At 42.0% G+C, this 16,091-nt stretch overlaps 1 protein-coding gene across 4 annotated transcripts in view; it reads right to left on the bottom strand.

The window, feature by feature from the left end:
- Positions 1 to 16,091, bottom strand: part of ELMO1 (engulfment and cell motility 1) — a 334,494-nt gene that overhangs the window by 193,194 nt on the left and 125,209 nt on the right. For all 4 annotated transcript variants that reach the window (XM_044454468.1, XM_044454459.1, XM_044454476.1 and 1 more), the window contains 4 exons: positions 15,884 to 15,962; positions 14,793 to 14,843; positions 12,550 to 12,672; positions 10,376 to 10,507 (listed from right to left, as the gene is read on the bottom strand). In XM_044454468.1, the coding sequence (XP_044310403.1) occupies positions 10,376 to 10,507; positions 12,550 to 12,672; positions 14,793 to 14,843; positions 15,884 to 15,962 (385 nt within the window). The remainder of the gene's footprint in view (positions 1 to 10,375; positions 10,508 to 12,549; positions 12,673 to 14,792; positions 14,844 to 15,883; positions 15,963 to 16,091) is intronic.

The raw sequence follows: 16,091 nt of genomic DNA, 5'->3' as shown, positions 1-16,091 counted from the left end.
TGAGGAGGATGGTTTTGGATGACTGCCATGTGATTAGGTATTACAATGCCAGTAAAAAGCCTTGTATAGATTGTCCCTGAAACTACTCCAGGTAAAAATGTCTGTTGCATGAAGCATAGAAACATAGAAAAGAGTGAGTCAGAAGGGGTCTCCCGGGCCATCTAGTCTGACCTCCAGCTCTGCTCATGACATGCCTACCATGCACATGAAATATGCTCTCATGTCCCATAGTTGTCTCAAAAAGCAAATAGAGACTCATTTAAAAAGGTGCAAGCAGATCTGGTGAGAAGATTGATTTCAGAACTTGATGCACATCCTTGTATGACATTTATTCTGTGAAACAACAAGATCTCAAGTGTTAATACTCTGGTTTTCATTAGATGTCCCTCATAGGCATCTAGAGATGAGTTTAAAATAGAACTCCTAGGTTTAAAATGGATTTCATTATATAAAGTGCCTTAACTTACTCCATTTGGAGTAGGGAGCAGCATATAAATGCAAAAATAAATGCCAAATACAGAGAGCTTGTAACAACAGTTTTAATAATAATACAGCTATCACAATTTTCTAGGTGTCATTGGAAATCTCCTTTCCTCCAAACTAATAATTATTATGGTATGCAAAAGGGGGATGTTCCAAGCTTTGTCCTGTTTTCAGGTTTGCACTCCAAACTGCAATTTTGAATCTTCTCTTTCTAATTTATTTAATGTACAAAATACATGGCTCCTCTAAAGTTCAATGGCAGTTTGAAGCTTAACATACCACTGTTGACAAAACATGTACCTTCCCACTCTAGACATGATCTCACATATCTCAGGATCAAAATCTTATGAAAGGATCCAGGCTCTGAAATATATGTATTTTATGTTTCTTAGTAAACTCATAAAAAGCTTTCATTTGGATTCTTTTTGGAGACAGTTTTAAACTCTGTAGAATGGCAATTACAAAGACTGAAGCGAGGCATACACAATATCCTCCTAAAAATGACAGTTCAGTACTGTTTAAGCTGATTCATATGAAAAAATGCCTATTTTATGAAAAAGACAGAGAAAAAGTCTGTTTTACCTGAAGCACTTCTCTAAGAAAATGTATACCATTTCTCTCTCCCTCTCTTTCCAAGAGATGAAATGAAACAACCTGCTCTTTCAGCTCAGCTGGGACGTGTTTAATCTGTCTCTGTCAGTGGCCATTCCACTGGTCATGAAACAATGACGACACCTTATGAAGAGTTAATACCTAAATTTTCCAGCTTTCATGTTCCCTCTCCTATTCCTTTTTCCTTCTGTAAGCACACAGGCAGGAATTATGTCAATTTTTAATATTAATACAACAGTAGCAAACTTTGGAGATAATTGTAATAAGGGCAGTATAATTAATACTAACTATTAACATTGTTACCTCACAGACAGCTGAAAGCACCAGGCGTGAGCACTCCCCTCTCTGCAGTAAGAGTTGAGTCTCAGCATGTGTTTAATTACACTGTCTTGCACGTCTACATACTGGAAGAACTTATTCCTCAGACACTCTCTTATTGCACATAAGAAAAAAAAAACATTCAGGACTGGAGGAGGGAGGCAATGCCACCCTCCTCCAGTTTCTTTCCTCAAACCACAGGCAGACAACAACATAAAGCCATACAGTCCCTTCACATATTTGGCAGCAGGTAACCATGATTTCTTTGGAAATGAAAAGTTTCAGAAATTAGACAGACCATCACTGACTGTTAAAGGTATTACTGCATTCATAATAAAACAGAAAGGATATTCAAACAGTTTAACATAAGATGGACACTACACTGCGGCTTCCTTAATAAATCTTTTAAAAAGAAGCATGGCTTCTCTTTACATTGCATTAAGCCATCCAACTAAGGATGGTTTCAGGAGATCCAAAACAGCACAAGTCAGCTATACTGTGCTGTGATACCAACAATCAGCTGGCTGTATTTTCTTGCACAATCCGAAGAGAAGCTTTCAAACCTTCTCTTCCCTCTATTAAGACATGCAGGAATGTGCACATCTCACTTTACAGGGAGATACAAAAATTTGCCTTCTGACAAATGTGGCACCAGGTCCTGATGTTCCTCACCACCAGATGAAGCATTTTATCACATGGAAATCACTTGATGGAGAGACAGGGCTGAAGATTCATCTGTTCCATATCAGACACAGTCAGTGAGAAATGCCTGCCAGCCTTTGGTGATAACACATATACTTGTAAACATTCAACCAATGGGGCTCTTACTTGCACCTGATTCATAAGCATCTCTCTGTATGCATGGACTGGACAGCCCATGAATGTTCTCACACTGGAAGACAGGGCCTTGCATACTTTCACCCTTCTTTCTGCGGAGGAATAGCCAGTTGCTACAGACACAGCTCAAATGTCAAAATCTTCACAACAGAACAGACAACACTGCATCTGATATTCTATCCCAATGACTAATGGCTATTTTTAATAAAAGTATTCCCTCTTAATTTTATTGGAAAAAGGAAGGGTGAGTTACTCTCATGCATATAAATCTGGTTTATTTCTACTGTTCCTGGCCAGACATCTCAACACTTTGTTTAATGAACAACTGTTACTAGCTGCACCAGATGTCCAACATAGAGGACCCAAGGGTTTATAGAAACCTTGTTTAAATTAATGATTTGAGACAGCTATGGGATCTGGAATATAGCTTCTGATTAAATACTCCTGCCAGGCACAGTGACTGCCCCACATGCCTTGCTAAAATTCTCCTCTTCAAAGCCTGTCCCCAATTTACTGCTTAATTAACTGCAACTAATCTGCTCTATACAAATAGTCTGGCTTTCTTACAAGTCACCCTGATTGTACCTTTTCCTTCCAGTCTGTAGATAGAGTTAATCAGGAATAGCTAAAGGTTATTCTGGAAGATGTGAACTAGATTCATTGCAGATACCAGTAAACTAAGTAATATCCTTTAAATGAAAATTAGTAGGGAACATTTTGGTACTGTTCTAGGTTTACTCATTTGGTAACTGGGATTCAGTATTTTCACATGCACATTCAATATCCAACACCGTATTGGGCTGCAATAGAGGTAGAGAAGGGAAGCAGGCCACTTCATCAGCTTTCCTGGGAAGACAGTTCTGTCAGGATTTCCCTCTTCCTCAACATCCACCAGGTGATAGGCATTCCATTAGATTGCAGCAAAGGGAGTGAAGGAAAGAAAAGCCTTTCCATCAGCTCCCTTGAGAGACCAGCAGCACTGACTTTCTCCTCTGCTTGGACTGTTTCCATTCCAATTTTGTAGCTATAAGTGAGTTCCTGAAGGTCAAAGGAGTGGACCATATGCTCTTGCACCTCTTCTTTTGCAGGTGCTGCTACTGAGAGATGGTGTCCCTCCAGTGTGGCTGGGTGGACTGCTGCTGTTATGCAGCTCACTGGTACTGCCTCCTGGGCTGGTACAGGAAGGGAACCCCAGTCCACTTATGTGCCCTCTGCTGCTTGGTGGGCATGATGCCCATTTTCTTCACCACGGTCCTGGCCTTATTCATGGTGCCCAGCCTCTTGCCCATGCAGGTACTGAAGAGTCACGCCCGTCCCCCCAAATCAAACAGCAGCTCTTTGATCCTGGAGCGAGCCTCCTGGGAGATGCTTGCTGCTCAGAGCCACGTGTAGCACCAAATTGCCACTGAACCAAGGGCCCTGCAGTTGATGTGGCAGGTGGTGTTGATCTGCTGCAGCGAAAGACAGAGGGCCTCCAACTGGAAAATCCTGGCTAAGTCCTGGTACGCTTCTGTAAGGTGCTCCACAAGGGCCCTCATCTCTTCCCACAGGAACAGTTGGTATCATACCATGGTGGCCACATAATTAGAGATGCAGAACCCCTGCACCACTGAAATGGAGGCCTGTATCTCTATGGTCTCCATGCAGCGCCCCTCTTCATCCACTGGTGCTGAGCATTCTTTCCGTGTCTGGCCCTGCACCAACTCGATGATGACCAAATTGGGCTGGGGATGTTGCAGAAGGAAAGGGACCTCCTGCTCCTGGATCCAGTACATCCTCCCCAAGAGGCTCAATGCTGACTGCAGCTGAGCTGGTGCCTTCCACCACCATCACCATGTCCTCCACACAACATCAAAGACTGATTCCACTGGTGGCTCAGTAAGCTGCTGTGTCTCATTCCCAGTGATGTCCCCATCTGGAGCATCTGCTCGGAGAAACACCCCAGATCCATGGAAAGGGATCCCAGCCCCTGAGCAGTGATGATGTCTTCAGGCAATGAGGGCAACAGGTCTGCACATGGCACCAAGTAGGAGTCGGAGGTGCTGTCCTCTGGGTCCAGTGATGGTTACTCTTGGCAGGGTGACAAGGCAGACGTTCAAGGGAGGGTGGGGGATGGGTCACAGGAACCGGTACCCTGTGCTCTTCTGAGGGCTGACCAGGCTTCTCCCCTCCACATAGAGCTCCTGGCCCCAGGTAAGTAGCAGGGACCTGGACCTCTCCCCAGGGTGATGGCTGGAAGTACATGACACAGTGCAGGTGAGTAGCCATCAACCTGATGCAGTGAAAAACCAGTGGTTGACCCCATCAGCAGCCTTGCAGCAATTTGCTCCTGGTGTGGGGAGAACAGCACTCTGAAAGAGACTGGTAGCAGCAGGCAGGCTGGAGAATAGGCTACAGTATAGAGTGGTGAGTCCCAGATTTCCCCTTCAGAAATGGACTGCATCCCTGCTCATTCTATCTACAAAACAGGCTAGGCTGGCACTGGGACCGGTGTTGGCGCAGGTGCAGAAAGTGCCAGTGGAGAATGGCCCCTAAGCTGCTACTTGTGTTTGGCCTTCTGTCACCCTGCCACCTCCTTGGCCTTCCTGGTTATCTTTCTTACCCAGCAGGCCTCTTTTGTGCACCCAGGTGTGGACAGAACAGGCAATGTAGCCACAGCAACCATCAAAGAAGAACAAGAAGATGGAACAGCCCATGAGGTGGATGGACCACCACCACGGCCAAATCAACAGCCATGAAGGTATGGTTCTGAACCTTGGCCTGGAGATGTTCCACCAGGCTCTTCCAGGTCTGCTGTGTGAATGCAAGGGGATAATTCGAAAAAGAACATTGATAGGAGGTGTTTAAAAACAGGTTTAAAAAAAATTGAGAAAACTGGGAATAAAGCAGTGTTTTCAAAAAAGGAAAATGAATGAACTAGCAAGAGAACAAGTTAAGAAAGAGAACACAAAAGAAGTCAAAGAAAGACCACAGGGAAATGTGAGCAATACCCAATCCTGAGGCACCCACTGGAGGTCAGAAAAGAAGCAGGGAAAATGGTGGGAGTCCCTTCTATATACCAGGGGAGAGGGGACTGCCACCAGAATGAGTCTAGCTTGGAAAGCTTCTCTACAACAGGACCTGCACAGATGCAGGCCCATATCTGTCATGCACAAAGAACTCATCTTTGTAAGTTGCTTCCTCAATCTTTTAGTGGCTGAAGAATGGGAGTAAAAATACTAGAAATAAATTAGCTTGAGATCAACCTAATTCACTAGAACAGGATAGGGGAAAGGGTATATTATTATTATTATTATTATTATTATTATTATTATTATTATTATTACATTTCTATGCCGCCCCTTGCCGAAACCTCGGGGCGGCTTACAACACAATAAAATACATTGAAATACAATAGAACATAATAAATTACCATTAAATAAAAAATACAAAAAATACATTGAGTTACAAATATAAAATTAAAATTATCAGTATAAAATAAGTAAATAAAAATATAGGAGGAGAAAGAGAAGGAAGAAGAAGTTGCCCTGGCCAGATCATATGTTTTAACAATTAAAATGATGTTTAAATAAAAAGGTCTTTACCTGGCGCCGAAAAACCAGTAACAACGGTGCCAGGCGGACCTCTTTGGGGAGTGAATTCCATAGGTTGGGCGCCACCGCAGAGAAAGCCCTCCTCCAAGTACTTACTCTCCTAATTTCTTTCATGGAGGGTTCCCGGAGAAGGGACTCTCCCGCAGATCTCAAAGGGCGGTCGGGCATATACGGATGTAAGCGCTCGTTCAGGTAGCCAGGACCCAAGCCGTTTAGGGCTTTATAGGTCATAATCAACACCTTGAATTGGGCCCGGGCTTCAATGGGAAGCCAGTGAAGCTGACGGAGGACTGGAGTCATGTGAGCATAACGCCCCGTCCCCGTCAGCAACCTGGCAGCTCTATTTTGCACCAATTGAAGTGTTCGGACTGTCTTCAGGGGAAGCCCCACGTAAAGCGCGTTACAAAAGTCTAGGCGCGAAGTCACCAGCGCGTGTGTCACCGTCGCCAGGCAGTCGTACTCCAGGTAGGGGCGCAGCTGATTAATCAGCCGAAGCTGAAGGAAGGCGTTCCTCACCACCGCTGTCACCTGAGCTTCCAAAGAAAGCTCCGGGTCGAGGAGTACTCCTAAGCTGCGGACCTTATCCCTAAGAGGGAGTGTTGCACCATTCAGGACCAGGTCAAATCCACCCTCTCCGAAACCCGATCCGCCAACCAACAGGACCTCCGTCTTGTCTGGGTTGAGTTTCAGTTTATTGGCCCTCATCCATTCCATTACCTCGGCCAAGCACCGGTTCAGCACAGCCACTGCCTCACCTGGATTAGTGGAAAACGAGAGGTAGAGCTGGGTATCATCAGCGTATTGATGATTCCACAGCCCACACCTCCTGATGACCTCTCCCAGCGCTTTCATATAGATGTTAAATAGCAGAGGGGATAGAATGGAGCCCTGTGGTACTCCATGGCATAACTGCCATGACGTAGAGACATGGTCCCCCAGCACTACCTTCTGGAATTGACCGTTGAGATAGGAGCGGAACCACTGCAAAGCAGTGCCTCCAACCCCCAATCCCGCAAGCCTATCCAGAAGGATACCATGGTCGATGGTATCGAAAGCCGCCGAGAGGTCCAGAAGAACCAACAGGGATGTACTGCCCCTGTCCTTCTCCCTGCACAGGTCATCGTACAGGGCACGACCAAGGCAGATTCAGTACTGTACCCGGGTCTGAAGCCGGACTGAAAAGGATCCAGATAATCAGTTTCATCCAAGAGTGCTTGGAGTTGTCCCGCCACCACTCGCTCCAACACCTTGCCCAGAAACGGGATGTTGGCCACAGGTCTATAGTTAGTGGCCATCTCTGGATCCAGTGACGCTTTCTTCAGGACCGGTCGTATTACCGCCTCCTTTAAAGGGGCAGGCACTCGGTACCCTCCCTCAGAGAAGCGTTAACCACTTCCAAGATCCAGGTCCCAATCCCGTGCTTGGCGTTGTTTATTAACCAAGATGGGCAAGGATCCAGTAGGCAAGTGGTGGGACGTACTTGTCCAAGCACCTTGTCCACATCATCGGGCCGCAATAATTGAAATTCCTCCAATAATTTTGGACCAGATGGTAGCATTGGCGACTCCTCAGAGACCTCTGATTCATTAGTGGAGTCCAGCTCGTGACGAATCTGAGCGATTTTCTCCCTGAAATGCCTGGCAAAGTCGTCACAGCGGGCCTTTGAGGGTGGCATCAGATCTTCCTTAGGACCCGGGCGAACCAGGCCTTGCACCACTCGAAAAAGCTCCGCCGGACGGCATTGTGAGGAGGCAATGGAAGCGGAAAAAAACTTCTTTTTCGCCGCCTTCACCGCCACAGCATAGGCCCGATAGTGGGCTCTCAAGTGTGTTTGGTCAGATTCTTCCCGTGATAGTTACAGTACACCTGGGTCCTGTTATAAAAATATGCACTAGAGTTTCACTGCAGTGATTCACACAGCAAATAGATGCAATTGTATATAAATAGCACCTATATTGTACTAAAGTAAAAAGCTGAAAACATATACAAGCTGAAATACATAAAAATCTGGATCGGCAACAGATGCTATAAAACCTATCCTTCATATTATGTGGTTTAAGTATGAGTCTTAACAGATTCATGCAGCTGATGGCTTCTAATATATCTAAGTCATCAGCTGCATGGAACTGATTGTTTATTTCAAGTATTTTTATCCTGCTCTTCAGTAAAACAAGACAGCCCTATGCACACACTTGCAATATAGAGGCCACTACACACAAGAGAAAAAGGGATGAGAAATAAATTGAATAGTCTTTGGAATGCACCAGCTTCTACCAGGACATTTGATCTGAGCATTTGGGGGGATATGGCGGATCAAGGTTTTTGGGATATACTGGGATGTTAGTGCTATATTAAGTACCGACTGACTTGTCATTATTTTAAAATGTTATTAATTTAATTATTAATTTTTCATTAAACCCCAAATTCAAATTACATTGATTATTATAACATTTTCCAGTTCTTGTAAAGGGTTGAAGCTGATTGGGTTATTTTGCTAGCACAGCACAAAGTTTCTGCCACTCCCAGAAACCCTGCTTCAATCCTTGCACAAGTCTCAAATCCAGTGCTTGGATTCTGTTTTTGTAAGCCTTTGTACAAGGCATTATTACTTTACTTAGTTGTACTTGCACTAGTTCTGGTGGTAGTTCCTGATAGTAGCTGTGCAATCGCTAACAGAACAATTCCAGTTCTTGTAATTCTTCTGCTTAGCACAATGTTGGATGTAATCCATAATATGTCATATTGATGTCTTTGTTTATGAGATTATTGTATTTCTCTTGCCTGGTTATTCTTAGCTGTGTTGGGCTTCTATTTGAAAAAAAAATCAGCATAAACACTGGAAATAATGAACATAAACATTTTTATTAAACTGAAAATGAAAATAAACAAAACATAGCCTGGTTTGTGTTGACCTCCATATGCTGCAGTAACTGGATAGATATGATTTTCAACACAGCTATTGAGTTGGATCCAAGATCTGGCATCCTGAGAGGAAGGGCTCCACATGTGGAAGGTACCTCCACCTGACTTTTGGGGATCCCCTTACCCCCATCCACCACAGCTCACCTTTTACCATGGTTAAGCACCATCACAGGGGCAGGCTACCTGGAGAAGATGATCCTGCAGCTTCTCAGTGAGCAGCTGAAAAGTTCCAGGGTTTCCAGGGAATTAAAGGCATTCCAGTGACCCTGAGTACAATGCCTTGTAGGACTCTCTTATTTTTTTTCTTCTCCCTGTACTGCTGCTTCTCTGTATCCAGCAGAGATCAGGAGAGTGAAACTGACCATTTGTTCCTGCATTTGTCTAGGTAGCAGCTGACAGCAGACCAGAGGGTGCTGTGGGAACTAAGTGTGGAAGCTTGCTCAGAAAGATTGCCCTTCTTTCTCTCTCATTCCCTCTCCTCCCGCCCCGCCACACCCCCAGCAATCTCTCTCTCTAAATCAGTAAACATCCTAAATCAGGAACATCCTGCCAGCTTGACCCACAAATAAAAATAATTGTGCTTTGGAAGTAGGAATGCAAACTGACTGCATTCCCAGGGTAAGAGCATCTCCAACACTACCTTTAAGGGCCAGAGAATCCAATCTTTGGATGGCAGATGGTACAGCAGATGCTGTGCTGAGTGCAAATTGTCATCTTTCTTCTCATTAAGTAAGTCAGCTGTCCTCATCACTCCCACATAAAAAAACATCACTCCCACATTGCAGAGGGCTGGAGGATTTGCCAAGGGAAGGAGGGACCAAGAATGTTCACTCCTTCCAGTACAGGTGATCCAGCATAAATCTGCATCTAACTTATTCTAGTTCTGTTGGTACAGACAATTACCCTCAATTTATGTGTGATTCTCCCCAGTTTATTCAGCACTGGTGAAAAAGGTTAAGGGGACAATGAATGTACAAAGCTTTTTGCAAGGCATTTGTAGAGTTGTGTAAGGAATGGTGATAGGCATTCAAAGGTATGTATATACATATTCAAATGTAATGTTATGCAAATTTGGTCATAGAAAATGATGCACATTAAAAAAAAGCTTTAACTGAAAATTTGCATTCCCCTCCCCCCAGACTAAAAGCATGAAAATGAGAATTTGGAGGGTATTTGTTCATTTGAGGGGGATTTGCTCATTTTGAGGAGTGCAAATTTGTGCAAATGAATACAAATGTATTTCTGCACATTCTGATTCTCTCAATGAGGAGGAACAAAAGGCATCTGACGACCTGTGAAATGTCAACAGGATGGATTTAACAAAGCCCATGCATTCCTATCCAATATATAGAATTCAGGTCCACAGTTCCTACTAAAGTCAGAGATTTAAGATTCATTGTGATTCAAGACCTCAATATGGAAAATTCCTTGGATACAACTGAGCAGGTTTTGCACATTCTTATACATGATATCCAATTTGTTTCTGTGCATTTTGGAGAAATATGACACACATCCAAATATGTGAAATCAGCATGACACTACCCATCTGTGCCACAACTTAATCATGAGCAAGAAGTAGAAAAATGCTAGAAAGCAGTGGGAATACTTACAATAAAGCCAAGTTTTTTGTAATCACGGGTATACATCGATTTGCGTTTTTCAACATTGCCGCTGCTATTGTTGGGTTCAGATTCTGCATCGAAAGCAATTCTTCGTAGTTCAAATATGATATCTCTCTGGGCCTGGTTGTAAAAGGTTTCAAAGAGAAGAAACATTACAAACAGTTTTTAAAAGAGACATTTTGAATAGAAGTGGCATCAGTACCTGTCTTTATTTTATTTGGATATAATTTAATAACTTAGATATAATAAAAACCTGGAAAAACATGCAATTTTCTGGCACTGAAAATATTGTAGATTCATTTTTTTGCATTCTTTGCAGGAATTTCCTGCATATTGCTATATGCTGACATCTCTTTTTTGAAATATCATATGGGCCTTGAAGGCCCCTCACTTCTTCCATGCCAGTCAACACTTTTGCTTTCTCTTAAAAGCCATCCCAAAGCACTAGTTCTTTCTGGTTTTTCAGAAATCCACCTTTCTAAGTCACAGAGTATAGGAAGATCAGAAGCTGTCTTACTGCAGCTCAGACCATTTATGCATTTGGCTCAGGACCATCTACACCGATGGGTGGTGGCTCTCCTGGGTTTTCAGGAAGACCTTACCTGGAAATGACAGGACTGGAGGCAAACTTTTGCAGTGAAAAGCATATGCATCACCACTGTTGCACCCTATAAATTGCTATGGGAAGCATCTGATATAGAGCAGGTGATACATATAACTTTAATCAACATTTACACATTGTAAGTTTGCAAAAATAGCTGAGTACAAGTGACTCATCCAAGACTGCAGTAGGCAAAGATTCTGAAAACTCTTTGAAAAAAACAAAAACAATGTACATCCTCTATAAATAAAAAATAAATAAATGTAGTAATGCTAATATCTAATAGCCAATTTAGGTTTGTTTCAAATATCATCATCATCATCATTCATTTCTATACTTCCTCATAGATAAAGCTCTGTGGGCAGTTTACAACAATATATAAAACACAACAAAGAAACAGTATAATACAAATACTGTAAAAACAAAACAACATTAAAATGATTTTTTTAAAAAATACAGTAAAAAAGACCCTGAAAAGGAAAATAATCACCTGGAAAATCCTGTCAGGCCCTGAATAACCAAGGTGATCTTTAAACACATACACATAAAGGGCTGTTTTGACCTGGGGCCAAATAGATGGCTAGTTTGTCACCAGATGGGCTGCAACAGGGAGGATGTTCCAAAGATGGAGGGGCCACCAGAAAAAAGGCCCTACCCCCTGTTATCATCCTCCATGCCTCCTGCGGGATTGCCAGTTGGAGGAAGGCCCCAGAGGTGGAGCATAGTGTCTGGGTAGCAGTTGGGAGAGGTATTGTGGTTCCAAGCTATGTAGAGCTTTATAGGTTAAAACCAGAACATTGAATTAGGCCCAGAACCATAAAGGAAACAAATGCAGGAGAGCCAGAACTGTTCTTATACATTTGGACCTATGGCTTACAGTTACTAATCTGGCTGCCACATTCTGCACGAACTCCTGCTGCTGAACTGCCTCTATATGTTTAAAAGCTATCTTCACTTAAAACTCCCTTCTATTTCTGCATAATAGTGCTTACAGAATATCTGCAATAACAATAATGAAAGGTTGATGAAGGTTTTCAGTACCACCAGTCAAGATTACAGCTTTAGGGAACAAATGATTGCAATGTAACAAACATGACTTATTTACCAGTTGTCTCCCTTTCCTGCCTTCATGGGTATAAAAGGAAACGCAAGTACAATTTATTCAATGTTTGGTTTGGTCTGTGCATCCTTAGCACTTGTGCATACTGATGAAGTATGTGGTATTTACTGACATTTTTGTTGTTTATTTCTACATGTTCCAAAAGCCTGGAGTTCCAAAAGCTTACATGTGGCTCCTAGACAGTTTCAAGTTGTGGCCCAGCTTTGGTTCAGAGACTCTGCAAGGGAAATATGTGCCTGCCCTTGGGAGATAGCATAACTGGGGATGAAACAGAGGAGGCCTAACTCTGGAGATACACAGGGACTACACACTATTCTTTCCTTTGTGGTCTCAAAAATCTTGCACACAATTTATCCTTCATACATAAAATAAGTTTCCATTCCATCTGAAATGCTGTACCTATTTCTGTACCATAACATAGCGCTACAAAGTTCTGCTTACCTGATCTTGAGGATCCATTTTGGTCATCATTCGGTCTTCCAGTAGGTTAAAAGTGAGCACTTGCAGGACATAAAGCTGATGTGCCATTTCATTATTGATGGCCCTCTGAGCTCTGATAACATGCTGAAAACAACCACAACAGCAAAAGCAAAATGTTCAGGAGAGCCTCTATCCACATGCATTTTATCAGAGATTTGTTCCATTCTTCTTCATGGAAATATAAGGAATGGTGTGTTACTATTGGTAGATGGTGAAAAAAGCATATTCATATGAGAAAGATGCTAAGGTTGGAAGGTGTGCTTTAATTTTTAACTAGTTCCATTTTGTATTAGTGCCTGGTATTAATGCAGTTTTTCTATTACTTTGTCATATATCTGTGTGCATTTGATCATATCAATAAATGCACTTTGCTTTTATAAAAGGCTATTTTATTGGGTGTCTTAAAAATGTTTGTCAGAGCTGAAGAGTATGTCTATCCATGCTACTCAAAGAATAGGTTCTTGATGCAAGGGCAGCAAATCCTACTGTCCCACGGTCCCTCTCTTATAGACATGTCAGTGGACAAGCATCGCAAACCACTTGTCCATTTCCATTGTGCTCCATATGTCCAAAAGTGAAATTCTGGGTTGTTGAGAGAGAAACCCAGAATTTTATCTAAGAACAAACCATGATTTGGTACCCTCAACAATCCAGGGTTCCAAGTTGGGACATCACTGAAAACAACCTAAGAACTATTCTGGGTAAGCAGAAGCAGGTGTGTACTCATAAACAACCCATGTTAAGAAACCATGGATTCTATGATCATGCAAAGTGAATCAATACATGCCATTTCATTCTGTACATAGGAAATAGTTTTAAAATTAAAAGCTCTCATGGCATGTCAATGAATGTGTTTTATGATTATTAGGATTATTATTACATTGCCTTTATATCTGCCTTTTTTACTCTTGTGAGCAGTCCAGAGCCACTGACATAGCTCCATCTTATCCTCACAATAACAACCCTGTGATGTAGGTTAGGCTGAGAGTGAATGACTGGCCTAAAGGCACTCAGTGAGTTTCATGGCTGAGTGGGGACTAGAAACTGGATCTCCCAAGTGCCCAGTCTAACATTCTAACCACTACACCATACTGACAATGGGAAAAGATTTGATGGAAATTATTTTAGCAACTTGTTCATATTTTAGCAACAAGTTCATTAAATTAATTCAGGCTCACTTTGCTGGATAGACAAGTCCAAAATGCTCTAAATCAAAAAGAATTTACACAAATATATTGGATAGGGGTCTCCTGGAAAAGCTAGATTTCTACGGTTTCCCTAGATCAGCTTGAAGGTTGAGCCTGACTACATCTGCCATCTTCTGCAGCCAGTGTAACCTGGACATGCTGGCCATGGTTGCTGGAAATTATTGTCCAATGCTTCTGGACAGTGCAAGGCTGGGGAAGGCTGTTCTAAGAACAGCTAATTTGAACAGACAAAGCTACCCAGAAGAAGCTTCATCATGGGAAAACCATGAGAAACAAATCACCCAGAAGTGATAGCAACTTTTGTCCCAAATTATCCTGTAAATTCAACCTGAGCACAGAGTAAAGCTACAGCTGATTTTGCATAGAGGGAATACATATCCCAGAGTTCACTGCAGCACCAGCAGGCTGCAGCTTTAACAAATGCCTGAACTTATCCTACTAATGCGGAATAATTCTCATATGACAGAAATGAGCTTCCAAGCTCAACAGTACTATAGATCTTCTCAAACTGGAAGGGTGGTAAGAAGAAGGAAGACAGTTAATTTTCTGATCTTCCATTACCAAATTTTGACAAGCTGTAGAATTCTTTCCTTTAAATGAATTAAACAATTTGGAATTCCATGTAAGTAATTGTTGTCTTACTTATCTAGCGATCCCTTTTCTAATGCAAGTGTTTTGCTCTTCGTTGCATTCTATCCTTTTTATTCTCTTTATTAGCATGTGTTATCCACTGAACCAAACATACCAGCCAATAAATCCACCCGGTTTTGCTGCCTGCTCATCCGGGACAGCAAAAAACAAAGGCGTTCACAAGCAGCACTATTCAGCTCATTTGGGCTTGACAGCTCACACATTGCATAGGCAGATTCCTGCTTATGATGCAATGAGGTCACAGTAGAGAAACACAGATTGGTTCTATTTTGATTTTGCAAGATGGATATGCAACTGTTACTATAACACAAACTGACGCAGAAAAATGAATGAAGTAGTACTCACTTGCAAGATGATTCCCCGAAGTTGTTTCTGAGCTAAAATATTAGCCATTTCCTAATTTTCCAAAAAAAAAAAAAAAAAAAAGGAATAATTTTATTTTGGGGGGAAAGCATCTATTAAAGCAGAAATGATACAAATCAGAGGCAAACAATTTTACAGAACAAAACATTTACTTTGCTATTGCTCACATGCATGACAAAATGTGGGGCGGGGGGAACCTCACAGTAAATCCACTTACTGTGGAAATCTACACAGCTACCCATCATTTTGTAATTCAAGGCAAAAAAGGACATTTTGAATTAGGTAAAACTACCAGAGAGGTGCAATTTTTCTATTTTATTCCTAAAAGCAAGACAAAAAGGGGGTGGCATTCTGAGTTCAGGAAGAATAAATGGCAGCAGTGCCCAATGCAGGTTTTCTTTTCTTTATTTTTGGCAGGTATTACAAGAAAGGCAGTCAGAAAGATTAAAATGCCATTCAGATACATGTGACAAAATGAACTACAGATTTACTAGAAGAAACTTATTTCGTACAGTGGGGTGGAACATCTGAACTTTGACATTGCAACATTTTACATTGAATAGTTCAAGCTTTAACTGTTGAAAACATATGCTTAAGAACATGTTAAAATTCACTGCATGGCTTTGGCTGGAATCCAAACACATCTGCTTTGGGACAGCTGACAGATACTCAATCCATACCTAGTTCGATTGGAAAGAGTAAGCAATAGAAGGAGGAGGTTCAAGTTGAAAGCATTGGCATATCCAGCAGAAAAAAATCTGGGCTTATCCAGGGATGTCCTTGCCCACTGGATGAATTTCAGCGAGTGAAGTTCACTGCAATATATATTAAGGAATGCCTATCCCTCACATGCCAGTTTCCAAGGAGTGATGGTGTTGCAGGACTCCATACTAAGCCCTTCTATGTGAGCCCTCTATGTATGTCATCTCTTAAATTGTCATGTCCTTTCTGTTCTCAATTTCTTGTCTTTTTTATACCATGGAGTCACCTTGTCTGTGCTAGGAGAGCACTATAAATAGACCTGCCTAATACTTTAAGCATCAGCACCCTGGTAATTAATAGCAACATCTTACCTGCCTTCGATCATCAGGTGCTTTGAGGAAAAGTGCGTTTATTACTGCAATAGTATAAGTTTGTATTTCTTGATCTGCCCTGCATCAGAATACAATTGTAAAACAAGAACAGTATATGAAAGTCAAGCATCATAAAATGGTTGGGGGGTTTGTCTTATTGTTGTTATTTTTATGCAAAAGAAAAAGAAATGTAAATTAAACAGCAAAT

This window comes from Varanus komodoensis, unplaced genomic scaffold, assembly GCF_004798865.1.
Source record: "Varanus komodoensis strain SLA01 unplaced genomic scaffold, ASM479886v1 scaffold10, whole genome shotgun sequence".
NCBI lineage: Eukaryota > Metazoa > Chordata > Lepidosauria > Squamata > Varanidae > Varanus > Varanus komodoensis.
This window is presented reverse-complemented; position numbering and strand designations above follow the sequence as displayed.